Source organism: Penicillium odoratum (assembly GCF_028828045.1).
Source record: "Penicillium odoratum strain IBT 22623 chromosome Unknown utg000006l_segment0_segment0, whole genome shotgun sequence".
NCBI classification, from domain to species: domain Eukaryota; kingdom Fungi; phylum Ascomycota; class Eurotiomycetes; order Eurotiales; family Aspergillaceae; genus Penicillium; species Penicillium odoratum.
The window spans coordinates 960,735-986,725 of record NW_026643148.1 but is presented as its reverse complement, the minus strand read 5'-3'; the positions used below and the strand labels follow the sequence as shown (position 1 = coordinate 986,725).

General features: G+C 46.2%; 8 protein-coding genes across 8 annotated transcripts; 2 read left to right on the top strand and 6 right to left on the bottom strand.

Annotated features, from left to right (window-relative positions):
- Positions 1-687: 687 nt before the first annotated feature.
- Positions 688-1,888, bottom strand: N7520_008809 (quercetin 2-3-dioxygenase anaerobically complexed with the substrate kaempferol; the record flags this gene model as incomplete). Its single annotated transcript, XM_057142743.1, has 2 exons — positions 688-1,339; positions 1,389-1,888. The coding sequence occupies 2 exons, from the start codon at positions 1,886-1,888 to the stop codon at positions 688-690; spliced, it is 1,152 nt and encodes a 383-aa protein (XP_056992031.1).
- Positions 1,889-6,456: 4,568 nt separating this feature from the next.
- N7520_008808 (trichothecene efflux pump) lies at positions 6,457-8,352 on the bottom strand (the record flags this gene model as incomplete). The annotated part of the gene is made up of 4 exons (XM_057142742.1): positions 6,457-6,560; positions 6,635-8,066; positions 8,117-8,170; positions 8,227-8,352. The coding sequence occupies 4 exons, from the start codon at positions 8,350-8,352 to the stop codon at positions 6,457-6,459; spliced, it is 1,716 nt and encodes a 571-aa protein (XP_056992030.1).
- A 533-nt stretch (positions 8,353-8,885) lies between these two features.
- Positions 8,886-10,679, bottom strand: N7520_008807 (glycoside hydrolase family 3 protein; the record flags this gene model as incomplete). The annotated part of the gene is made up of 1 exon (XM_057142741.1): positions 8,886-10,679. One exon carries the CDS (start codon positions 10,677-10,679, stop codon positions 8,886-8,888), a length of 1,794 nt encoding a protein of 597 aa, XP_056992029.1.
- Positions 10,680-11,033: 354 nt separating this feature from the next.
- N7520_008806 (uncharacterized protein) lies at positions 11,034-12,967 on the top strand (the record flags this gene model as incomplete). Its single annotated transcript, XM_057142740.1, has 5 exons — positions 11,034-11,260; positions 11,340-11,706; positions 11,770-11,841; positions 11,907-12,451; positions 12,598-12,967. The coding sequence occupies 5 exons, from the start codon at positions 11,034-11,036 to the stop codon at positions 12,965-12,967; spliced, it is 1,581 nt and encodes a 526-aa protein (XP_056992028.1).
- A 2,015-nt stretch (positions 12,968-14,982) lies between these two features.
- Positions 14,983-15,531, bottom strand: N7520_008805 (GNAT family N-acetyltransferase; the record flags this gene model as incomplete). The annotated part of the gene is made up of 1 exon (XM_057142739.1): positions 14,983-15,531. One exon carries the CDS (start codon positions 15,529-15,531, stop codon positions 14,983-14,985), a length of 549 nt encoding a protein of 182 aa, XP_056992027.1.
- Positions 15,532-17,182: 1,651 nt separating this feature from the next.
- cbhC (putative cellobiohydrolase) lies at positions 17,183-18,990 on the top strand (the record flags this gene model as incomplete). The annotated part of the gene is made up of 8 exons (XM_057142738.1): positions 17,183-17,258; positions 17,314-17,382; positions 17,441-17,729; positions 17,781-18,034; positions 18,089-18,226; positions 18,300-18,557; positions 18,636-18,877; positions 18,946-18,990. The coding sequence occupies 8 exons, from the start codon at positions 17,183-17,185 to the stop codon at positions 18,988-18,990; spliced, it is 1,371 nt and encodes a 456-aa protein (XP_056992026.1).
- Positions 18,991-19,706: 716 nt separating this feature from the next.
- Positions 19,707-20,603, bottom strand: N7520_008803 (uncharacterized protein; the record flags this gene model as incomplete). The annotated part of the gene is made up of 1 exon (XM_057142737.1): positions 19,707-20,603. The coding sequence occupies one exon, from the start codon at positions 20,601-20,603 to the stop codon at positions 19,707-19,709; it is 897 nt and encodes a 298-aa protein (XP_056992025.1).
- A 2,413-nt stretch (positions 20,604-23,016) lies between these two features.
- N7520_008802 (uncharacterized protein) lies at positions 23,017-23,720 on the bottom strand (the record flags this gene model as incomplete). Its single annotated transcript, XM_057142736.1, has 2 exons — positions 23,017-23,453; positions 23,510-23,720. 2 exons carry the CDS (start codon positions 23,718-23,720, stop codon positions 23,017-23,019), a joined length of 648 nt encoding a protein of 215 aa, XP_056992024.1.
- Between the last annotated feature and the right edge of the window lie 2,271 nt (positions 23,721-25,991).

Genomic DNA, 25,991 nt, shown 5'->3' with positions numbered 1-25,991 from the left:
AATCTAAAGATATCAAAATAGGTGATAAACTATATTAATATACTGAGGTTCTATCTTATATCTAAGTAAAGCCATGCGAGTTCAAATGAGGAAATAAAGGTTAATTGTCTTTTATTCGTTTTTTTGGGTTTTTCAGAGAAGGAAGTGTGTTGGTGTCCGGGTCATCATGTTAACCTGTTCAGGACTCGCTCAGTTGTGGTCTGGGGAGCATCTCCCCTCAGACCTTCTGCTGTCTCTCTCTTCTTATTTCTCCATTTGCTCAATTTGCTCAATATACATACTACTCTGTGAGCTTTTCTACAATATCGTAGTCATCTTCCACCCTTGGCTGCCTTAGGCGCCGTAGTCATGCAGATGGTTGTGTTAATTTTCAAGCCCGTATGGAGTCTAAGTTCCACCCTGCCGTTGATTGGAGTTTTTGTATTTCAGAGTGATCATTTCCGATAACGCGGCTTGATTCCTGATCTGCACCAGCCTCATATAACTACAGAACTGCTTCACTATTACAAGGGACTTCTGGTCAAACGCTTTGTAATGATTATATCCAGCTTATTAGGAATTTGATCAACACTTAGACTTTTCCTTTCACCGACTACCTATCACTACTCAGTCACGAGTAAGCTAAAACAAAATAACATATAATACATGATTTGAATAGAATATTGATAAATGGTTGTCACTTCCAAGTTACCAGTAAATAGGAAAAGTGACATATTCGTATGGTTCACCACTAGCAATCAGCTTCTGGTCAAGACCATCGTGACCGCTGCTTAGGAAAAACACTTTGGTGAAATAGGAGTCGCTCCAGTACTTGAACGGTACGCCACCCGGAATGAAAGCAACATCACCAATGGTCAGATCATATGGAAGGTTGCAGTCAATCTGAATAGTAAGCTTGCCCTCAAGGATTTGAAACGCGGCGGCACCGGGGAAAGTCCATACAGGAACTGTCGCATTGTTGAGCGTGACACCCATAGAAATTGTAGAGAGGGTGAAATTGGTGTCCTGGGTTTGAGTGGGGGTGGCGAGCGGAGCAATAATATGGTATCCGTACTTAGTGTTGAGATACTTGGGACCCCAACCGTTGGCGATGAAATATGGCTGACCAACGGCACCCAGCTCGTTCTTTGCGTTGTGCCAAACGGAGCCTTTGGGGGCACTGCCGTCCACTGCGTCGGTACGTGGTGTGAAGTTGACTTGAGAGTAAACATCGAACTTCTCCAGGGAAGCTATGGTGGCCGCATCAGGGCCATCGGCAGTGGTATCGTTGTCGATCTGAGGGACATAGGCCGTGTGGACAGGGTTAGTGAGGTTCTCCCCTTGGGCAAAAAAGAGATCTCTAGAGATGAGTTAGACTTGTCTGTATTGTAAGGGACATAGCAACATACTCAAAGCCACCAGGAACAATAGCACCGATCAGTTCAGTATCCGGGTCGAGAATTTTAAAGGTATGCGTGGTGTTCCGCACAACAGAGCCATAGTCACCTGGTCCAATGACACGGGTTTGTTGGGTGCCGTTTCCCTTCTTGGCCCAAAGCTGATACCGGCCTTTAAGATTGAAGAAGTTTTCATAATGGCGCTCGTGGATATGTGGAAGTACACCAAGGGATGCAGATGTAGGGGCGTTGGTTGATAGAAGGGTGAATGCGTAGCCGGAGGAAGGTCCGGTCACATAAAATCGGTATGTTTGCGCACCAACGGTCACAGCTTGGCCATGAGCATAATGGCGCATGATGTAGGGGCGTGGGTAGCTTGGGGCGCTATCAACCTCCAGGTTTCTGAAGTCAATATCACCATTGGAGCAACCGCGTTTAACGCTGCCCTTCGTCGGACCGGCCAGCACACAGCCCAAACCCCAAATGGCCAAATTTAGAAGTGCAAACCTCATTATGGAGTGGCGACTGCTAGGTTGATCAAGAGAAACAATAAGAAGTGTTGACCGGATTCGGGAATTAGTACACCACTTAACGATACAATGGGAGCGATATGGTGCGACTTTGAAAAATGGGTACAAATCTCCCTCTCTTATATATCCTATGATTGCCGGTGACGCCGATCAGGAGGTGGGTGGAAACTTGATTTCCTCGGACATTCATACTCATATTACCAAACTTGGAATCCCTCGGACCTCCTAGTCTTGTTAAATCCGTAATCTTCAGGTTCGGGACTGATCATACCCGAATGGTGGAGCCAGCCTGAAGAAACTTCGGGCACTCACTAAAGTACTCTCCTGGTTCATGTAGCCAATCGGATCAATATGAGTTGCATACCCCTACTCATTGCTATCTGATTTACTAAAATTTGTATTAGCATGGTACAGTGACTGGGAAAAACTATTTGCACCCCAAGGTTCTACGTTTGGCGAGAGCCGGTTTGTCTAGTCACTGTAAGAAGCAGCACTAGCGTAACAATGGTCACTCCATCATTCAAGTCCAGATGAGGCAATGAACCTATGAGACCCATCCAGATGGCAGCTATAATCACTAGCGCAGCATTAAACGCTGATAAATAAATTTAGAATTTGAAAGAAGGATAGTGCGGGATGAAATGGGGTAGGACCTGAACATTAAGTTACCGTAGAGTCAAGATGACAAGGAATTCACATGGAAAGTATCAAAGATTTTCGTAAGATCTGTATTGCCCCGCTGATTAAGTGATTGCACAAATAGTCTAGGAACTAACTAAGTACTTCACTACTGTATTTAATATGATGTAGAAGTGATCGTCCCTCGAAGATCTACTTGACTTATATTGTCTTTTTATTCAGCGGAACCAAGGCAACTTCTAAAGATGCCCGCACTGAGCCGGGAGCCTTTTAAGTCCTCCCCCCGGTCAAATTTTTATCGCAGTGGAGTTCTAGATCTTCGTGTAAAACTTCAACTCAAATCCCGGCGCCATCTTCTCGGCATTCCAAAGCTCCCGCCGGCGCCGGATGACTACTTACTTGTTTCACAAGCAATCTGCTGACCCAGATAATATACAGACTATATTATTAGCTTAGCGGTATAATTATCGGTGCCTCTGTAAAGTCGAAGTTAACCCCGACACAGCGGCTCGGGAGAGCAGGAACGAATATCGGGTGTATGGGCCACCCGCCCGACAGAGGGCCGAGCTAACTAAAGCCCGAGCCCAAAGGTATATCCGGATTGAATAATCATTATGAGATAATATAACTAGAGCACAGAAGAAAAGAATAAATTGTAGCTTAAGAGATATATCCGTGACATCATAACGGGTAGGTTCTAGCTTCTCACAATTTAAACAATAGTCAAACCAACAAGGCTATGCTGTAACGCTAACTCTAGTACACTTCTTATATGGATCTTCTCTATGTTTACGTGGTAAAACTGATTTCGATACTCCCTGTATCAATTTGTGAAACATATTGTAATTCTGAATCAATTTGCAAAGAAGGCCATTGTACAAGGATGCCATGGACCCAATTTCCGCATACATCCACCCTAAAATAGGAGCTCTTGACCCGTCAACCTCCTCAAAGAAAATCAAATCCTTGTCATCTAGTATGGGCATGACATCATCCGGATCTTCGCACTCGTCGACCTGCTGGTGAGTCTCTCCATCCGTCCACTCTGGGCGGTGCGCACCCCTGAACCCATCGATGTCCCAGTATTTACGTAGGACTATAACAGGTGCGGAGTCCCTTATCTCTTTAGAGGCGCATCCTCGATACCGGGCAAAAGAAAAGCGGGGCTAGAATTTCTTGCTTGGCTCTTCTCATTGTATGATAAGTTCCCTTATAAAGAGTTTCGAGATATGATTTCCAAAGATCATCATCCGCGTAAGTCGTACGAAAGATGGGTAGACCCCAATTAGGCAGGTCAAGCAACCGCATAATGTTGAGGATATAAAGGTACCATTTGCCATGATAGGTTAGGTTTTCGGCAGTGAACTTGGGGAGGACAGCAGCTGCTTGACTTGGGATGGATATTTGATGCTTTCGGTTGTGAAAGGTCTGAATTTAATGGTGACCTTGTCGAGGTGAAGTGGTGATAGCGGCGAAATTTGATAAAATGGAACCTTTTTCAGCAGCCCATAGCGGCCAAGGGAAGGAGGATACATGAAAGTTTAATGAAAATTGATTCTTCGGCCACCACGGATAAGAGGAAGTTCAAAGAAACGGTGTCGGTGGAGTACCTAATAACAAGTGGAGAGAGGCCAGGTGAGACGGATTTTGTCATTTTGTACCTTGAAAATCGAATAAGCTTAACAATCTAGTGGGGCCCCTAGCTATCCTATGACTAGGGGCCTAATACAGTGGGCATAATGTAAGTGGATTTTAGGAAGCCAATCACCGCCAAAGCATTCAATCGGGACTAGCGAAGCGCGAAGCCTCTATAATCTTCCCAGCTCGGATTTCGGAGTCACAGCTCTCTATCACCAAGGGCGAAAGTTCAGGCGGGGGATGTGGGAGGGGTTTTGTTTATGTTTTCCTGGTGGGTTGGGAAGAAACGCCGGCTTTCCCCGCCGCCTACTCGTCTGACACAATTCGTTGTGGTACCCGCTATTGAGATGAAGTAATTAGAGAGGCAAAATCAGCGTCGCTCGGTTGTATCTATAACTCTTGAAGTATATTTACCTAGGCGAAAGAAAGCGCTATGAGCTTTGATTCATCCCCCCGGAATCTTCTAGCGTTCTTATGTAGCTGGGACTGGCCATTTGAGGAAGATTGTCAAGCAAAATCTCCCTATCGCTGAGTGTATAGCTTGCCTACCCGGGAGTCTAGCAGGAGACATTATATATGTGTGTATACAGTTTGACGACGGAAAGAATCTGGAGACAAGAAAAAAGATTGACAGCCCTAAGATCTGTCTCCAGTAATTACTCCTGGACGGGCTAAGGAAACTAGATGGCGGGGTGGGGAGATACTGTATCTTTGCAGTACTAAACAGATGAAGTGGAATTGAGAGCACCTTACGATAAACATTTATCAGGACCAATGTGGCTTTTTCATGCAGCAAAGTCTGAGAAGAACAATACATATTGAAATGAGGACGACTCGATGGCTTCCTGGCAATGTACATGGGCTGACAGCGACACACACCCCCCCTGAAAAATTATGGAGGCATGGAGATGATGCTCGTGGTGGTGGTCGATAATACTCTATGCTTGACGCTGAATCATGAAGCTCAAAAGCCGAAAATGTGGTCATCATTGGGTAGTTACCTGGTCTATTTTCTCCTATACGATGAATGCACGCATCTATCCCGAGACACCTCAGGCACCGTATAGAGAGAGTACTTGTCACTGGATCCAATACTCAATATATACGATTTATTTGGCAAGTGACTGTACTCCGTACCGCGTTCAATCTGAGCCTTGGATGCCTCTGTTGAGGCCATCTGTCAATTAAAAATACACGACCGCGCTACTCCTTGCGGAAGTCCGAATACATGGCCGGTAATCTGGTAGCGAGGATGGTCATCTCCTCTGTACAGTGTTTGACTAGACCAGGACCGAAGAAGGGCGGCACCGAAGTTGACCGAACTTCAGGATTGGTAATACCGTCTAGATCACCAGCCCAAAATCGGGACCGCATTCGGCACCTATCTGGTTCATTTTTGATTGGATCATATGACCCTCATAAGTTGTGGTGTCGTCGTCGTTCCAAATGCCGGTGCGAGCGCATATGGCAGTAGCGTAGCCGGCGATCCTAGAACCAATGGGTTTCCACCCATCCACTTACGCGGCTTTCCCACTACGCCACCGAATTCCCACATGCGAATGTGGGGAAGCTTCGTTGCGGGGGCGGAAGATGACGCATCAAGCCTAGCGCGATCCTGGCAGCTCAATACTCCCGTCTGACTCCCAAGCAACTGTCAAAAGGCATTGACCGTCAAACAAGATTGTATTTACGAAAGTCAATGCCTGCACTTTGATGGTCGAAACCAAATATTGTTTTGCTTTTAGTGGTCAGGGCGAAGCCGAAATCTGCAAAGGGGGTTGAAAATGCTCGTTAGAGAGACTGCTCAAAGTTGACGAATGTCAAGGTCTCGGAATCTCATTCCATGTAAGATGTTCTCCGCACCCATGAGTACCGGTTGAGAAGCTCAATGAGGCTCGATAAAATTCTTGTATTCTTCAGTGGGGATTGACTCCAACAACTGCCCTTAAACTTCTGTGGGAGCTCGTATTCGTCAAGGATAAGCCATGGAAGTCGATAGAGAATTTTAAAGAGGGGAAAGTCCGTACCAGGAAATAAAATAAGGCTTTAGACGCAGTTCTACATTCAGATGGAGCTAGATTTAACATCAACTGTGTTCTCTCATTTTTGTGTGTAAAGAAAAAGACCATCCTTGCGCTTCATCAATCAGATCCACAGCTGTCTTCTTTTCAGAAACTATGTATATTTACCGCGTTTTCGGATATACATAGTTTCTGAAAAAATTAAATAATATTTTTGGGACCATGGTTGTAGGGGACGGTGTTCGCGAAATTTCAAGCTGAGTGAACAGACTCATCGCAATGCGTTTCACGGGAGACGATGGGAGCATCTACCTCCAGACTAAATTCATTTTGTGGGTTCCGCAAGAACCAAGCAGCTAGTCGATTTGGTGAGCCACCATTATCCAAAGGCAACAAGAACGGAATGGGGTAGATTGCGAAGCGAACTTACCAACAATCCCAACCAGTGACAATGCACCCGCGGTCACCCATACGAATCGGAAGGCGGACGTATAGCCCGACTGAAGCCCTGATACTCCTGCCTCAATGATCTGGCCCGTGACATTAGACATTTCCAGAAGCTGCGTTTGGTTATTGGAGGTTAGGGCCGTAATGAAAGAACCCAATTCCGACTCTGGAAGTCCCAGCGGTATGACCTTGTTGGCTATATCTTTGGCAAGGTGTTGGGTAAGCTCCGAATTAAAGATGGAAGTGTAGATGGCCAAAGCCACCGAACCACCTAATGACCGGGCGCCCACCATCAAGCCGCTGGCCAGGGCAATGAGATGCGGCGGGGTGCTGAATTGTGCAAGGGCGATAATGCAGGTCAGGCAAATCCCGAGACCTAAGCCAAGGAGAACTGGATAACCCCACAATGCGGTCTTGTTCGAAGGAGTGAGTGTGGCCATCAGGATATTGAAGATGGCAAAGCAGATGAACGACATTATTGTCGGACCACGCAGTGTTTTGGTAAATGAAGAATATATCGCGATGCCTACGGAGCTGGCAATGGCTGTGCAGAAGCAGATGCAAAATCGCAAACCAGCTTGAAATGTACCGGCCTGGAGGAGGATACCAGCTTCCATAGGGAAGAAGTTGTTTGCGGCGAAGAACACCATGCCTTCAATAAAGATGCAGAGTATGGCGAGAGCAAAATTACGGTTGCGAAAAAGGTCATGGTGTAACATCCCATCGTCTTTCAAGAACGCCTGATGGAGACCGAAGGCTATCAGAATGACCACCCCTAGAATAAACGGGGCGAGGATATGAGCGTCGGTCCAGGTATAGGGGTTTTGAGACCAGGTCAACGCTATACAGAACAGGACAATGCCACTGGCCAGAAGTGCATATCCAATCCAGTCCAAGGCTTCAAGCTTTTGGCGTGTTGACAATGACAGCTGCAGCGGCCGGGGAGGTGGATTGTACAAGATTACACAGATACCAGCCGAAGCCGCCTGGATAGCCGCAATGATGTACCAATAATTGCGGAATCCAGCCGGGTTGTCCTGTATCAGCGTCGAGCCCACCAGCAGCGCAAACAGTCCGGCGAGCGCGAGAGTGATATTCATTCCTGCTTGGGCCAGTGGCCGGTAGCGTCTGGCGACGATCTCAGAGGAGACGGCATAGAGCAAAGGCTGCGCGCCGTAGGAAAGACCTCCGACAACCTCGCCCGCAATAGCCATCCCCATGAATGTTGCCCTTGATACAATAATGCTACCGATCACGCCCAACAGGGTGAGGATGACAATAAACCATTTTCTTCCCCAATAATCAGCCGCTTGAGAGACTGGGGGCCCAAGCACGCACGTGAGGATTGCAACTGCTTGATTGAGCCAGACCGAAGTGTCAGCTTGGCCCACCACTTCGGCGATCTCGGTTGAAAACTACTCAGATATATCAGTGCTCGTTTCCAAAATGATAGGGATGATCTTACTGCAGCAGACCCCACCAAGTTTAGAATCTGAGTAAAGGAAATGAGGTTCATGGCCTATATCGAGAATTAGAAACTTAGGCAGAGATCTCGGCGAGAAAGGGAAGTCACACCAAGAGCACTAGTATTGTTCTAGTATCGAGTCCCCGGGGGGGCCAGGTATTCCCCTCTCCCTCTGCCGTCTCGGAGACTGGTTCCTCTACATCCTCTCGATGTTCGTTTTCAGTCTTGTAATTCATATTGCACTTGTGTCACCAGAAGGATGAGAGGGTAATTTAAAGATAAGAAAGATTCCAGACACAAGGAACTTAAAAGAGAGGACTAGGAGGGAGGTGCTTTAAATCCCTGTGGGTCCCCCACGTTCCCCACTTATTCCCCGGAAAGTCCCCCACAATAAGATGACAGGATCAGCTGGGGTAATCTGGGGAAATGCAGCAGGTCGAATAAGTGGGGAGGAACCAGGACGCTTCATCTGCCCTACGCCACTGAGTCTTAATCATCACTCCTTCACCCACATTCCAGGCCTCCCCTCCAAAGGTAAACCTTCATCGGCGCTGCTGACGAGATATTTGTGATTGTCATCAATACATAATCAAGCTGCATTTCTTAGGACAGTTTACGCTACCTACAACTTCTAGCCGGATTTTTTGACAGGAGCAAGCCAGAGATTTTTGCACTTCGCTCGGGCGACATTATGATGAATGCTCGCAGTTTCTTATTTCAAGATGGGAAATGACTATCTGACTATCGCAGAAGTTGGAGATCAATGCGTCTAATGGGTATAAGAGCCACCATCGCCGTAACGGAACAAAGGATCTTTTGTGTCATAAGGCACATCCTCCCGGGACTGCCGGACTGACTCCATTGATGACGGTAGGTCAAATGGAAGCTTGCCTAACGGCGCGAACACCCCAAAAATAGTGTCCAACAATGCCTCGTCACTACTGCCAAAGTTGACCAGCAGTGCAGCTGCAGCCGCAGCAATCTCAGGGACCACGGCCGGGCGGTCAAGATACAGGTCAACAATCGTGGGAACAGCCTCGAAAATGGCTGCTTGACGGGACTTCTCTGGTGCATCGTATTCTAGTGAGCCAGCGTGGAACATAGCTTCAAAAGCGCCTGGCCGCGGTTCGTACGGCGCTTTAAGCCGAAGTATAGCCAGATCAGCTTGGGCGACAGAGTCTACCACTTCTAGTCCCCTCGCAGACGCGACCGCATGATTTATCCCTTCCAGGAAGACCTTGTACTTTTCAGAAGCACGGAGGGGAAGGAGATCGTGGTGATTAGTGAGCAGAGTATGGGCGCTGCATTGCGCCTCATGACCTTCGCGCCGGAACTTTTGGTTGCCCACGAGATTTTTGGCCTCCTCCACGTTCACAAATGGTCGATCAAAAAGGCCGAGCTCAAATTTCTGTCGTAAAATCCGCCGGACCGATTCGTCGATGCGACTCTCCGGAACATCGCCCTCCTCGACCAAGCGCTGCAGGAGCTGAGTGCAAGACTCCCCGCCAATCTGGTCGCAACCTGCATCCAGGAGCTTCTTGACTCGTTCTATTTCGCTCAAGTGCTCACAGCCCCAAGCACGGGCAGGCATCGGCTGGCCCATGATGACGGAGTCGGTAACAAGACCCCAATCGGTGCAGATGACACCTTGGAACCCAAGCTTCTCGCGCAGCAGCCCAGTGATGACGCCACGATTGAAGGCAAAACCGACCTCTTCAAAGTCGGTGCCCACCGGCATGCCGTAGTAAGGCATCATCTGCGCAGTTCCTGCGGCGATGGCGGCTTTGAATGGACGCATATGATATTCCAGATTACCTCCGGGATAGACCTGCTCACGTCCATATGCGAAATGGGGATCTTCGCCATCCTTCTGCGCTCCTCCACCTGGGAAGTGTTTGGTCATCGTGGCCACCGACTGCGGCCCCAGTTGAGCACCTTGAAAGCCCTCGATATATGCTGCAACCAGCTCGCTGCTCAGATTGGCATCCTCCCCAAAAGTCGCGCTGATTCGGGACCATCGGGGCTCAGTGGCCAAGTCGACCTGGGGATGAAGAGCACATCGGAAGCCAAGCGCCAGGTACTCTTGTCGTGCGATGTCGGCAAACCGACGGATCAGAGAAGTTGAGCGAAGCGCAGCCAATCCCAGAGACTCGGGCCACTGAGACAGCGCACCCGCCTCGAAGGCCGTCCCAACGTTAGATGTAAAATGATTGCGCGGGTCGGATGAGAGTGTGATGGGGATCCCCAGATCGGTGGACAACGCCAGCTGCTGCAGGCGATTATGCCACTCCGCAGTTTCTCGAGGATTGACCACGGGGCCCAGGAGGTTAAAGTGGCTCATTTTACGCTCCAGGACCAGCCGCTCCGTGCTCTCAATGTTGAAAACCTCGGACGCGCCCGCAAGCGTGCCATCAGGGCCCATGAGGAGCATGTTATGAAACATCTGTCCAACTTTGTCCACTAGCGTCATGCGGGCCAAAAGATCTTCGACTCGTTCGCTGACTGCCCGCGACGGATCGCGGTATAGTCGCGATTCACCGGTGGCATTGGAGGGGTTGGTCATCGTGGTGTGTGATTTCAATTGAATGTTTGTACATCATCGCAAAAACCGGAGACAGCAAATTAAAGAAGGAGCAGACAGGTGGGGAAGTCGCCACGGAGCTGAGGCAGAGCGACTTCGGCGGGACTTCGGCAGAACTGAAATGTGAATACGAGTTCTCCCATTTTTTTCCCACTTCCCCGGCTTCCCCACTTCCCTCATCACTCCACATTGTGGGGAAATGCGGAGCATGTGCTTCGCGCCGGACATTGCCTCCCAACAAAACCGTACATATATCTTAAAGGAAGATGGAGCGCAAGACTGACCATCTCTCTTGGTAGCTTGTCCCATCAACCAGAGATATTACCGAAGCATACCATGGATTCCGAGAAGGCTCAATGCGCTGAGCATGTGGAGGAGCAGGATGTTAGACATATTGCATCAAAACCAGAAGGCCCGGCTGTTGACGAGGAATTGACAGCCCTCCAGACTGTCAAGCAGCATCCGAAAGCAATCATCTATTGCTTTTGCATGTCGATTTGTACCTTTGTGTATGGGTTCGATTTGATCATCATCAACGTGGTGACCGCAATGCCGGCATTCCAGTAAGATATTTGCCCCTTTCCCTTCTTCGTCAGCCACGACAAATAGTAGTCATAATCCGATGTACTGATCACTATATAGAGTTGCTTTTGGTGACTCGACAGGTGACGGCTCCTATACTCTTCCAGCTCAATGGCTCTCTCTTTGGTCCTCTATGGTCTCGGTCGGCATCATGGGAGGAGCGTACGCCACCGGGCCTATAGCTGATCGCATTGGGAGTCGAATCTTGATGATCTTCGGTGGCCTGCTCACAATTGGAGGGGCTTTGATCTGCACCTTTTCCGAGACTAGCGAGATACTCAATACGAAACGCAGTATGTTCTTGATTGGAAAAATCGTGGTCGGACTCGGGCTAGGGTTCCAGTTGCCCGCCTCCCAAACGTACGTCTCGGAAGTCGCTCCCTTAAGAATACGAGGGCCGCTCCTCTCTCTCTTCACACTTTTTATGGTTGGTTCATCCCATCTCACAACAGTTCCCGGTCAGTGCTCATGCGGTGTTGTCATCTCTTAGGTTATTGGCCAGATCATTGCCGTCGTCGGTGTCGATGTCCGTCTCCACATTACTACAGCTGCCGCATTTCGGGTATGTCACCCTGATATTGTCACACTGTGACCCCCTCCCCGGTGGGCTTGACTAAAAAACATCAGATTCTTTTTGCTTCCGAGGTCATCCCTGCGGGGATTGCGATCCTTGCTGTGATTCTTACCCCGGATAGTCCCACTTTCCTCGTCAAAAAAGGCAAGGTTGAAAAAGCAGTCAGGGCATTTACCCGAATCTACAGCAGTCGCGGGCCAGAGGCGCAGGAGGGCGTTGGCGCAATTGAAGCAGCCTTGGAACATGAGAAGCAAGCTGAGAGCACGGAGAAGAAAGCGTCCTATATTGAGTGCTTTCAGGGCGCCAACTGGCGGCGGACCCGCATTGTCTTTTACGCCAACATTCTGCAAAATTTGGTAGGAATAGCTATGATCTCGAATGCGACCTACTTCTTGGAGTTGGGCGGGATGACGGCTACGGTCTCGCTCCTCGTTACGACTGCCTCCCTCTGTCTCCTAATTCCGGCCATCCTAATCTCGTGGTACACTATGGCGACCTTCGGCCGAAGAACGATTCTATTATGGAGTGTCGGGGCGATCACCCTCATCTGGCTCGCCATCGGCATTGCGGGGTGCTTCTCCACTACCACCGCATTTTGGTATGTTCTTCACACTCTCTCTTTCCTGTGTTTGACTGTGTCTCTTGCCTTCTCTGTTTCTACAACATCAGCGCTTTGCCTCTCATATATCCATATACCCGTTTTTCATAGCTTTTACTAATGTCTCTTACTTTCTCCGGTTGCAGGTTTGTCGGATGTGCTATTGTCGCTGTCAACTTCACCTACGGTCTCGGAGTCGGTGGAACCTACCCCGTAATTTCGTCAGAAACCTCCACACTGCGCCTTCGAGCCCAGACTCAGTCACTAGCTTTCATTGCGCAGTTTTTCTTCATGTGGGGATTCAATTATGCCGTTCCCTATATGTACCAGACGGATGAAGGAAACCTGGGTGGCAAAGTCGGCTTTATCTTTTCTGGCCTCTCAGCACTGGGATGGATTATCTTTTTCTTTGAGGTTCCTGAGATGAAGGACCGCACGATTGCAGAGCTTGACCATCTGTTTGAGATGCGGACACCGACGCGCGCTTTCAAGGGCCAGATTGTGCCGCGGCACTGAGGTTTTTGTCACCGGGTGTGGGCGCCGGCGGGTTTGATGTCGAAAGTAAGAAGTATTGTTTTGTCTTTTCTCTAGGCTTATATAGCTTTCAAAAGACACTGGTACGTCAGTAGATATCTGGCTACTTCACTCCCGTCACGTCCGTTATGCAACGCTTTAGTTCCGTAAATCCTACATCAACCCGATTTTCAACACGCCGGCAGGATAGTGGCGGATCCTATCGGGGTGTATAGGCACTTATCTTACCCACTCCGTCACTCTTCCCCAAGCTCGACAATCTGCGAGCGGGCACAACTGTCTGTAAGACTTCCTTCTTCGATGCACCCGATGAGCATCGTTTTCCTCAGTTTCACGATGACATGTGGAGGCGGAGGCAGGGAGACATAGCGGGACTAGGATCTTGATAAAGTAATCTCCTCCTTGAACTCCTTATAAGCGATGCCACACTGTGATAAGGTAAGCCCAAGCGCAAGTAACTCAAAATCAGTGGCTGTGCCCATTATACCATTATATCAATAAGTATGCCTAAAGCCTCCATCAAAGCTTGAATATCCCGTAAAGGTTCACAGATAGATATTGGGGGTGACTGGAAGCTTTCTACTATTCTATGTACAGCGCGACTAGAGTTTATGATAGAGATAGCTAAGGTTAAAGACTTCTAGTCTAATCCAGTGATTCATTCTATAATGATGGTTCAATGATGTAAGAAAGATAAAAGAAAGTAGTTAGTACTGAGTAGAAAAATAGATATAAAAGATTAAGATAACCTTAATAAGTAAACTTAGACTTCCTTAAAATCTAATTCAGGTCTAAAGTATAGATCTAAGACCTAACCTAATTACTATCAGGTCTGACTTATATAACCTAACCCTACCTAAGACCTAATAGTAGGTAGGTATCTATTACGGCTTAAAGGAAACTTAACTTATACAAAAAAGAGAGTTTAGTATTCATAATCCTATTATATTATTCAATCATAGTACTATTTTTTATACTTATTTTAAACTCTCTATAAGTATCCTTTCAAACATGTTTACTCCTCGAATAGTTAAGGAACTAATAGTAGATAAAAGGGGTAGCACTACTATAGTAAGAGCTCTATCACTTAGTCTATAAAAGTCTTACCTATATTACCTATACTTAATTAACGTAAATTTTCATCGCTAATATAAGGTGATAGGGCTATATAAACGATCAGGAGTGCGGGTGTACATAATTTTAAGTACTGCTGAGCGGACGGGAAGCCGTGTTCTGAGTTCTCCTCCACACCCTATGGTCGTATGTACTAAATTTATCCTTCAAGGGTGACTATATAGTGCAAATATGTGGATTAATAAAAGAATGTGGGTCGCTGTAAAGATTATGAAAGGGATTTGTTGGAGTATAATAAGCATGCTGGTTGACTAGACGTTTGTTCTCGTCCTAGATAAAATTAGCTGAGGCTTCAAAGTAGAGAATCTTCTCATTCACTTTGATGGGCCGGAAAGCACACAGGTATCTATCCTAGTGGCAGTAGTCGTGAACATAGCCAGAGAACATTTTCAGATTATGAATTTGCTCGGTTTTCATTCGGTCGTTGGCAGCCTAGATTTCACGTTTCGACAAAAAGACTCGATCTTGACCCAGAAGAATTCAACATATTTCCATCCCGATTCCCTATCACTGTCGTGAATTTTGAATGGCATAGCGAGGCCCGCCTCAAGCATAGGTATGCCCTGCTTAGTCAGAACGCACTCATTGTTGTCGCTGTGCGGGGTCTAAGTGAAGTTAGCAGTGTCAACTGCTAGATCCTGCTGTGTGCCAAGGGAAGAGAGGTGCCACATGGTAGCGTGGAAACTGACGAGCAAACGGACAAGATCTGCATTCCGAGAGCTATTGAGAAGGAAGAGAGAGAGAGAGATCTGACTGAAGCAAATGGAGGGATAACCTAACCCCACACTTAAGTAAAACTAAATATCTTGAAGTAAAAGTATAAAAACCGGATAACCTCGAAAAATATTTTGTGACAAGATGTATCATGAATCAACACCCGGTCTGGCACACATAAAGACCAAGTCTTTCCCAGTATCCGGCCGTTTCTCCTCCCCAATAACCTTTACTCCAAGAGCTTTGGTGTAAAACTCTTGGGTTTTCTTCTCGTGTGTCAATAGCATGATTCTTCGTAGATAAGGCATATTCTCGGTCGAAAAGACCTCCGCCACGCAACGGAAAAGCCACTTTCCCAGCCCATTGCCCTGGCACTCGGGAAGAACATAGGTATCTGATAAATACGCAAAGGTCGAGCCGTCTGTAATCATTCGTGCGAGACCAACTTGCTCTGTTCTCTTTTCGCCGGACTCCGAGGGTGAAAGTCGCTTGTAGACTCCGAAGCACATTGAGCCCTGAAGGATCTTGGAGAGAACATCTTCCGGCAGAGGCTTCGCCCAGTATATGAAGTCCATTCCGAATGCTCGGTTCACAGCCTCGACAGAGATATATGCGGGGTCATTTGAGATGAAGAATTCACTACCCTCACGAGTCCATGTGCGAGAGGGAAGAAGGGTGGCAGGTGTAGCAAAGGACATTTTTGAGTTGTAACAAGTAGTAGCAGCAATAAATTTAGAAAAGGAGGTAATTGATCTAGTTTTGATGATTCTTTGAACTGTTTATTTCGATTCTGGGTCTTAGGAATACAAGGAGATCGATGAGTCAATGTTGGGGTCGGAGTAATCGGAGTAATCGGAGTGCGATCGGAGTGGAGTCCGAGTACAGATAAGCTGGTCGCCCGAGCGACATGTTTTGAAACACCAACAACCCAGGCAAAAACGTTGACAGAGCAAGAGGAATAGCTTTTGTCACTTATGAAATTGGTAAAAAAATGGACGATTTTTCTCTGCTGAAAAAGCTTTTACTATAGGCGTCTTCAAGTTGAAGACTCGAATCAAGCCGAAAATATGCTCAGAATGAAAAGAAACGAGTGTAGAAATTCTCAAGTAGTTGTTTGTCTTTCACTTAAAGCTTCTTTCTTTTCGTTGAATGGACTCTTTAATTTTGAACTCGACTTGCCTCTTTACAGTGACTGTGCCATTCCCTCGAACTCGTTAGCTCTTGATGGCCTGTCTGTAGTTACGGCTTGTGGTCCGTATTAATTTGGCCGCCGGCAACTTCTCCGTTCCACATATTGTATCATTCATCATTCTTTCCCGGCGGCCCGTTGCGGTGCCACCTGCAAATGTGCAGAAATGCATCGACCAGTCAGCGTGATGCCCGCATTTTGTATGTACGCCGTAGTATGCCCCACCAGTTGTATACCGCATCAACAAAGGTGGCCTTCTACATACGGTGTATCAAATCTTTGAAATTATTTGGTTTTTGCTACTTGCTTTCTAGGGATAGCGAAATATTCTACTTACAGTAACTTATATCATAGATTCATACATTATTACTTGAAATGTTTAATTTCGAACTTTTGAAAGTTCAAGGTTGCCCCGCGGCTAAAATCCGGATTTTTAGGCTATGGAGCCCTTCGATCCCACATGTGCACGCATCCCTTAAAGAGGAATTGAACCTTAATTGCCCTGCATCGGGATGAAGAACTGCAGAGCGCCCGTGTTACGCTTACCGCTTTTCAAAATCCCTGTGATGTATAGAGACTACCGTGAAGATCTTGGGGAGAGTTACAACCACCGAACTGTGGGAGTTTTCAAGTGTCCGGGAACCAAGTAGAAAGATGATGGATATTCTCAAATAAATACTAGGCGTAAAAGGGGTGAATGTTCTAATTAAAGACTCAATTCTACTCTGTAAAGGGCCAAGTCCCGTTCACCATCACATGGACATCACCCGTGCCTTTTAATCTGGTTTCCTTTCAATTTTGTCCTTTTATTGCAATTCTTCTTTTCCTGAACATTTGGCAGATTATATTCGGCATAGTCAAATCGAATCAAATTTGATTTTAGCTCGTTACAGCTTAAAGTAGTAATGCATATCATCTTCAAAGGAATATAGCCTGAAATAAGTTAGCCTGAAGACTTTCCACGCTCCGTATCATTTTGAGATATCATTCCGTGGCTATTGTAGCAATCATGCTCAAATTTATCTGAAAAGCGGGTTCTAATTCTTGTTTATCCGTTTACACAGGTATATATACTTTGACAATTTCTTATGCATGAAACTCGCTAATACTGAATTCAAAAATCATCGAAACCCCCTCGCAATAAGCAATCGTCAGCAAATATGCAGCGAACAACAGGTTTACTGTTGTTTCTCCTTTCTCATATCGCCTATGGCCAACAATCTCTCTGGGGTCAATGTAAGAATAACTGTTCTTTAATCTTCCGGAGATTATGGGCTAATTGTTTCTTTAGGCGGTGGTAGTGCATGGACAGGATCAACTGTGTGCACGGCACAGGCAACATGCACCACTTTGAATCCCTGTATGTTTCAATTTCCGGGCTCTCTTACTGTACAATCGCAACACTAATTTCTTGAAAGACTATGCGCAGTGTGTCTCTGCAAGTGCGACAACTAGCACAACAAGCGCCACCACGACGACCAAGACTACATTGTTGACTACCACTACGTCCACCACCACTAAAGGATCCACCACATCCACCACTACAGCCCCTGCTACTACAAACAGTAGCAATCCCTTCAGCGGCTATCAACTCTATGCAAACCCTTACTACTCCTCCGAAATTTTCGCATCGGCAATTCCGTCCCTGACAAGCTCTCTCGCGGCAAAGGCTAGCAATGTCGCAAAAGTTCCAACTTTTGTTTGGCTGTAAGTCTGGTTGCCTTGCCCAAGATGCGCCTTTACTTAGCTTCTCAATAGTGACACGGCCGCCAAGGTTCCGACCATGGGAACCTATCTTGCCGACATCCAGTCACAGAATGCCGCTGGTGCTAACCCGCCAATTGCGGGCATTTTTGTGGTTTATGACCTGCCAGACCGCGACTGCGCCGCTCTCGCCAGCAACGGCGAATACTCAATCGCCGATAATGGAGTGGCGAACTACAAAGCGTACATTGACTCAATCAAGGCTCAGATTGTGAAATATTCGGATGTGCAGACTATTCTGGTCATTGGTTTGGACCCTAAGATAGACTAATCAACTCGATCACCCCGCTAACTCTCACTAGAGCCCGATAGCCTCGCCAACCTTGTTACCAATCTAAATGTGGCTAAATGCGCCAATGCCGAGAGTGCTTATCTGGAGTGCGTCAACTATGCGTTGATCCAGCTCAACTTGCCAAACGTAGCCATGTATATGGACGCGGGTATGATTCCTTCCCTGAAGTTTCACTTTCATATTTTTATTCCGGCATAAATTAACTGATTTGACGTATCTAGGACATGCCGGCTGGCTGGGCTGGTCAGCGAATCTCCAACCGGCCGCTACGCTCTTTGCCAATGTATACAAGAACGCATCGTCCCCCGCTGCTGTGCGAGGGTTAGCAACTAATGTTGCTAACTATAACGCCTGGACAATCGACACTTGTCCATCATACACACAGGGAGACTCCAACTGCGACGAAAAGCTTTATGTCAATGCTCTTGCTCCTCTACTTGATGCTGCAGGCTTTTCTGCTCATTTCATCACCGATACTTGTAAGTCCAATCCTCGGATCCTCAGTGCTTTTGAGATTCCAGTATGCATATCATGTTTATTTTCTAACCTCCATTTAGCACGCAATGGTGTCCAGCCAACTAAGCAAAATGCCTGGGGTGACTGGTGCAATGTCATTGGTACTGGCTTTGGTGTTCGCCCCACAACTGATACTGGGGACGTTCTTGAGGATGCATTTGTTTGGGTCAAGCCTGGCGGAGAATGTGATGGTACATCAAATACCACATCGCCACGATATGATGCACACTGCGGATATAGCGATGCATTACAGCCTGCCCCAGAAGCCGGAACATGGTTCGAAGTAAGTTTTAACCTGTCTTTGTTTATTTAATTTATCATCATGGTTGTTCCCTTGCTGATGATTTACAGGCCTATTTCCAGCAGTTGCTTGTGAATGCCAATCCGTCTTTTTAATGAAGCTGATGGGAGCGAGCCCTTTTTCCGGTTCAATGAAATTTCTACATTCATGTGGATATTACCTGGACTGTAGCAGATCTACCGATTTTTGCTATTTTTCAGGCGTCAAATTGCCTCACTGGGAACAGCCGGGGGGCTTGTGTATCGAATTATTAGCATATATTGGACCCTAAGTCGCCCTCAGTGCTCAAAATATTTATACCTATCGACCTCTCTTCCGTAAACTACTAGCTTCCGCTACTTGCCATTTACCCCTCTGCAAACAAGTAATATTTCCGCGATTTTTGTTCACGGTGCGGCATATCCCGATTCCCCACCACGTCTCTCACTCCAGAGGCTTTCCCTCTTGCATCCATCCATGATTTTCAAAATTTTCAAAATGGCACACCTGCACAACGCGGTCAAAGTTATTTTCCCCGACAGGGGAATGTGGAAGCCGTTTCAATCTGCTGGCTCGAATATTCGATTACGCTGCTGAGGTCTTTATCGACTTTTGTTGTGCCTGAATGAATGTGATTTTGCAGAATGTTTAAATTTGTTTGGTGGCCCAAGAATGCTGACTAAAATATACTATCCTCTTAATGATACATCATAATAAATGATCCACCCAAAACTTCTTCTCATCTGTGATTTTTTCAAGTGCGACTTCCATCAACCTCCCAGATTACTTGTTGTACATTGCGGGTCAATGCTTCTTGCTCATTCGATGCAGTTCAATCCAGAAGTCTCCGCTTAGCGGAAAGGAGATCTTGGATGCGCTCGTCGTGCACATTGAGCGCAGCCAAGGCGTCCTTGACTCGCCTCTTGGCAAACACATATTTCAATTGCGATTCCATCTTCGCCAGAAGTTCCATCTCCAGTGCATGCTCAAGCTCTTCGTAACTCCGGCTATGACCTTCCACGGGAATGCATGGATTTTCTGTTGAACTGAATGGGATTTCCATCGCACTGAAGGAACTATCCATCGCACCGAAGGGACTTTCCATCGAATTGAAGGGACTTTCCATCGAACTGAAGGGACTTTCCATCACACTAAAAGGGCTTTCTATCGTACTGAAGGGACTTTCCATCGGAATCAATGGACTTCCTATGGGAGTGAATGGACTTTCCATGGGGATGCTCTCAGCAGGGCTGGCGATCGTAGGCACTGCATCTATGGCAGCGTGAGGAAAGTTCGGGGTAGGGACAGGATGGGTCTTCCCGGGCTTGCACTTGTTCCTCCGATTGCCCCAATAACAGTTGACACATCCTGGCATCAGATGTTGAAGGCTGAGGACCATAACACAAGACACAAATTGGCCGTGTCCCCGTTGACAACATTGACACTGCTGTTCGACGTCCATCTTCGTTCCCACTGCTTGAGCGAGCAAGCCCAAGGCATGCCAAGTCCGACTTTTGACCAAGAGCAGGAACGAGTTGCTGGAAGTTTCGAGGCGCGTGGCTGGTTCTCGAAGGAGTGGAAGCTGGAGTAGAGCAGAAAGGACGAAATCCGGCTTCCGGCGGAGCTGGATACTCTTAGTCCAAATGTCTCCGTTGGCTGCTGCATTGGCCCAAAATCCGGGCTGCTCTGCATCATCTTGGAATAGCGGGGGTGGGTAGTAGGCTTGCATTGTTGGTTCGGATACTGTTTTTTTTGGTCGCTAATCGCGCGTTAGTTTTCGTCTGAAGACTGAGTGGATTTGATTCGATGAGGCCTTAACCCACCTAGACCAAAAAAGCAACGCGGCTTTGTAAATTTTCAGAATGGACGTCAAGAGCTTGAAAGGCTTTTTGACTTGAAGAATGAACAAGGGTATGTTTGTTCATGTCTGGGTGAATTAGGAAACGGGTGGGCAGAATTAAACGAGTCGTGAATGAGATGGAAGCCATGTATTGACTTCGAGCGTAAATTTTCTCTGATGAATCACACAAGGATGAGCATGCACTACTCTATATTTTTGTGGATTTTAAACCCTAAATTCGAATAATACTGCCTACAAACGGGTACTTTGTGAGAGTAATCCAGTAGTCACTATTTAATAAGCTGAATGAGTAGCCTATTGCTTAAGATTGGTAGTTAATGACCACAAACGGGCGGAAGTAGTCGAGTAGTGAATGTGGGGATACTGTACACTATACGCAAAACAAAAAAGAAAGGATCAGACGAGAATGTTCTTTATTATTTTTCCACTCGTTTTTGTAGAATACCACTACATGCATCAATTGACAGCTATCCATCAGCTTCCTGATGGTTTGACGTAGCCCCCATTGTCCTTTAGCTCCTCTCCTACCCTAAAGGCCACTTGAAGATTGGGATCACCTGCAAATTAACAATTGGTTGAGCGGACGTTTGGCAGCATCTTACTGGTGCATTTTGAGATTCGTACTTGGCTGGGAGAACAGTAATATTCTCCGATTCTTTCTCACCGATTATAGGGATACCAAATTTACTTAGTGTATGCGTCTTTCTTCTATCACAGTATATATCCTGTCAGGCCATAATTTTCAACGGTACTAGGTAGCTGACTGGCGCAGGCCCAATCTTCCTTATAACATTTGATTGGATTTTCAGATAAGCAAAGACTCATCTGATCACTGCTGAAAAGCCAAAGAGCCACTAAACTAAACTATTAGCGGGTCTGGTTACCATTTGCTCAATGTGGGTATTTCGATGGCAATAATAACCCTGGTTGATGTAAGCAACATCTCCACATTCATATATCAATTGGCCGGATGGTGTAGTTGGTTATCACGTATCGTTAACACCGATAAGGTCCTGGGATCGAGCCCCAGTCTGGTCATCTTTTTTTCCTTCCACATATCATGCAACAGTGGTTGCGCTGCAGCTTTTTCTTTAAGTGGCAGAATCAATTTTTTACCTTTTTCTTAGTGCGGTGACAGCCAACATCCTACCGCCCTGCGCTTATTTGACTTATGTAATCCGGCTTGGTCATCCGAGCTTAGTCACCATAGTTGCGCAGATACTAGCCCTCAGGCACACGACAAAGCATGAAGCACCTTATCTTCTTCTGACTGGGTAGAAATAGATGTAAGTGGAAATTGAAGATACATGATATAATGGAGAGGATTTCCCATGCATGCCTAGCCTGTATTTGGTTTTGATTTCAATTGAAAGGGAAAACCCCGACATAGGTAACCAATTAGCAGGTTGGTCTTATCTGCACCCCTGCACATTCGCTGAAATAGGTCGAAATTATCATTAAAACGATAAATTTTGCAGCTGAAAATCATCTCACACAGGTCAACACACTGTTTATACTTCTGGGATTCCCAAGTGTTTCTACAGCGCCAAACTTGATCATGTTGAGTCTTGAAGTTGTGATGTGGGGTTTAGGATCGTTACGTTCTCTGTGACGGTGAGAACATTGGTCACTTCCCTGGTTGAGCCGACAACTTTGAGCACAACGTACACACTTCTCAGTCTAACGAACTCGATTGGAGGCCTACTAGCAGGGCCTCTTTGGGCAGGAGTATATCATATGGGAATGGATCTTGGTGGAATTTGGCTTGGGCTTCCTTTCATATTCGAGGCAGTATTATAGGAACTTTCTATGATCCTGGTTTCTACCATCAGGGTAAATACACGAACCCCGGGATTCCATTGAACCTATTATCTTCCCTGCTCAGGCAGGGAAGCGGTCTTTGCTGAACTTGGGTGATCCGGAATGAACTGCAAGACCTCCTGCACTGGCATGACCTCTCTCTACTCAGAGCGTGGTGTCGCATGGACTCACCTTCTTCGTAGGGGTACTGTTTAAAGCTTAGCGAGTCAACAAATATTATCAGTTGCCAGCACCAACTGATGTGTGTTCAAGATCTGATGCTACAAACTTAGAATGAATACCTCAACGTACCGACAGACGATCACCTCGTAAACTATCAAAGTGGCTAAATTTTAGCTTTCCGAAATTAGTTCGTTCCATTCAGTAAAGCAAATAAAAAGTCTTGCTAAGTAAGGGCAGATTACTGTGAGACACGTTGAGATATCGAGAGGGTTTAAATAGGAAGACTTGGTCTTAGAGATCAGTGACCCAGATTTTCCTCCGCCCACGCCTTAACAGCATCCAAATCGCGACAGGTACGCGTAAATCTCCACTCATTCACCATGAAATCCTTCGGCAGGGCCTCTAAATTCGTGTCAGCCGAACAAATCAAACTCTGCCTCAGATAGTCGAAGCAATGGCGGATATGAAGCGGGCTGTCAAGGTGGTAATGTTCCTCGGCCATGTCTCGGGTGTGTATCCCATCCAAGCTGGCGTAATACACACCACGAAGTGTATTCAAGCAACGCAGATTATGGTAGACAACCAGCCCTGAAGCTTCAGGTGCATATACTTCATGTTGATTGACTCCATTACATTTGGGAAACAACGATTCCCACGCGGCGTCACTTTCCGGGGATGGATGCATGCCGAAGGTGCTATTGTATTCTATGATAGCCTCGATATTACCTTCCGGGGCTGCAAATGTAATGTTAGTGCATCGAAAGCCTGATTCAAGGGTTTTGACGACTTACCTAGCATGCCCTGGTGATTTGATGGCAAATTCCGGCCCGTCATCACCCCCAGTGCGAATGTTACCATGCATCCAGTGACTATTACTAAGACTTTCCACAGATGCAATCGCTTGGTGGATCTCGAAGACTTGTATCCCAAACCACTCTCGTGGTACATATCCTCACCGCTCATCAGTGGCTCGTCAGCTTTGGGGGGTGTCTCAAAAGACATGGTAGCTTCGTATTCCCTTCAAGTTGAATTCGAGATATTCAAGAGGACCTTGGGATTAAATAATACTTCATTGCTGATCATTGATCCATGATTAGCCGGGGTTCCCGGCACTTATTACACAAATTATACGTAGTACTTGATGTTCTTCCCCCTCTCTATTATGTCATTATTATCCGTTTCGGTGGGAAATTCATAGATGAATATAAAACAAATCGAGAGTCATCAGCTACTCAATAGACGATTTGACTTGTTCAGCTCAGCTGCTTGGACGCATGATTCTTTCAGGAGATCGAATAGAAAAAACATCATGTCTTCATTTGATACATTCAGATTCTATGGCCGACGATGATTACAAGGCGAAAAATCTCGATGCATTTAATGAAAAGCAAGTGATGGCTTTGGATACCATTTGCATTTATGCATGCCATATCTCTTATTGGTAGGTAGGAGTTTTCTACCCAGCTTTGCTCTTCTGTGCTCAGGGACTGGGCTTTTTTCTTCTATCTGGATATTTCGAGGTAATTCATTGGCTTCTCATCACCGACTTTCCTCTCTTACCTAAATAGCCATGAGAAACGCTGCAAGATGAATTCAATCTCTGCGTTAAAATGGCCAGTCGTCGAGGTCTTGAGAGGTCGGAATCCCCTAGATATTTTTGGATAAATTGACCAATCTATTAAGCTCTTGTATTTGTATCTAGTCTGATATTAACGTGAAGATGATATCATTAGTAGCAAGCACTAAGTAAAAAAAAAGAAAGATCTTGAGACCGTAAATTGGCAAAAACAAAGAACTGCTCACGTCCAGATTTGAACTGAAGACCTCGGCATTACTAGTGCCGCGCTCTACCAACTGAGCTACGCGAGCGTCACTGTGAGGGTTAGGTTCGCACTAGGCTTTATATGGATGTAGACTCTTCTATTGGCTCAAAGGATCCACTCTAGCGCAGATGGAGCTTTTCCCGATTTGGGAAGTGAATCTCTATATGTACAAAAAGAGAAAATCATACGGTGCATTAAAATTCTGCTGATGTGCATAGTAGAGGGTTTTGAAAATTGGTGTAATAAGGTGGCTCGGGACTTTCGATGATAGTTGGTAAGTTGTAGCAGAAGTTGGACCGCCACACGGAATTTCAAAAATCCAAGAGCAATGAGTTACCAGCATGTCTAAATACGTTGACTATGTGCTAGAATCCTCAGTTAAAACACCAAAAATAATCAAGTACATGTATCCTTTTAATTTTACTGTACGGCTATGAGGCTTCGTCAAATTGAACTTCCGAAGATCAAAAATTCTAGTTGGCGGATTCTTTGTTTAGGCAGGCTGTAGACTTGCTGATTTGTTTACCATGCTTTGCAAATGCTCAAGACCCTCTGGCTTGACTTATTTTGCAGAATCGTAAGTCATGCTATGATCTCAATCATGAGGGGGGGCTTTTTTATCATGTAAAATCTAATGAAGTACAATTGCCAAGTAAAGCCGTTCTTCTGGCCGCGAAGTCTGCTGCGGAAAAAAGATCAAGGAATATCAAGGAAGGAAAGATTGAAAAGTGGAGAGGAAAATGACTCCAGGGCTCAATGAATTTCGAATTACAGAGAATCATGCTTGTTTGCCTTCGGTCCTGCTCAGGATTGGTTGATTCTGGGGAAGGTGGTGATCTTGGGTGAGGACGTGATCCTGGAGATGGTGATCCTGGGGATCATTCACTTCACCCATTGACCTCACCCATTACTATAAATACTCCTTACCTCATTTCCCCTCCCTCTCCTTCTTCCTTCCTCATCGCCCCTCATCGCCCTCCTTTCTTCAAATTTCTTCCAAGTCCAACTTCGACTTCATCATCTACTATGTGGACACAGTCATTCTCTCATGAATTTTTCCTATTTTTCATCTTTTAAAATGTTTTTAATCTCCACGCATTTCAAATCTCTATCGTTAAATCTGACTTGATTTGACATATTCCACTTCTCCACATGGTAAGAACCCTATCCCACTCATCCTCCAAACCTTATCCACCTTGGTTCTTCCATCTTCCATCTCCTGTATCAATTGATGTCTTTCACTCTCACTACTATTTTCTGGAATGCTCCATGCTTTAGCAATCCGAAATACTAACAAATTTATTCTCTCTTCATAGATTCTTTCAGTCACAAAATCAAAACAAAGAACAAACATCCAAAACAAAAGCCTCCTCTTACCAATTTTCATCAAGGCATGGAGGATTTCCGGCACAGACGCTAATGTCTGTTTATTCTATCCCATTCCCGGAGT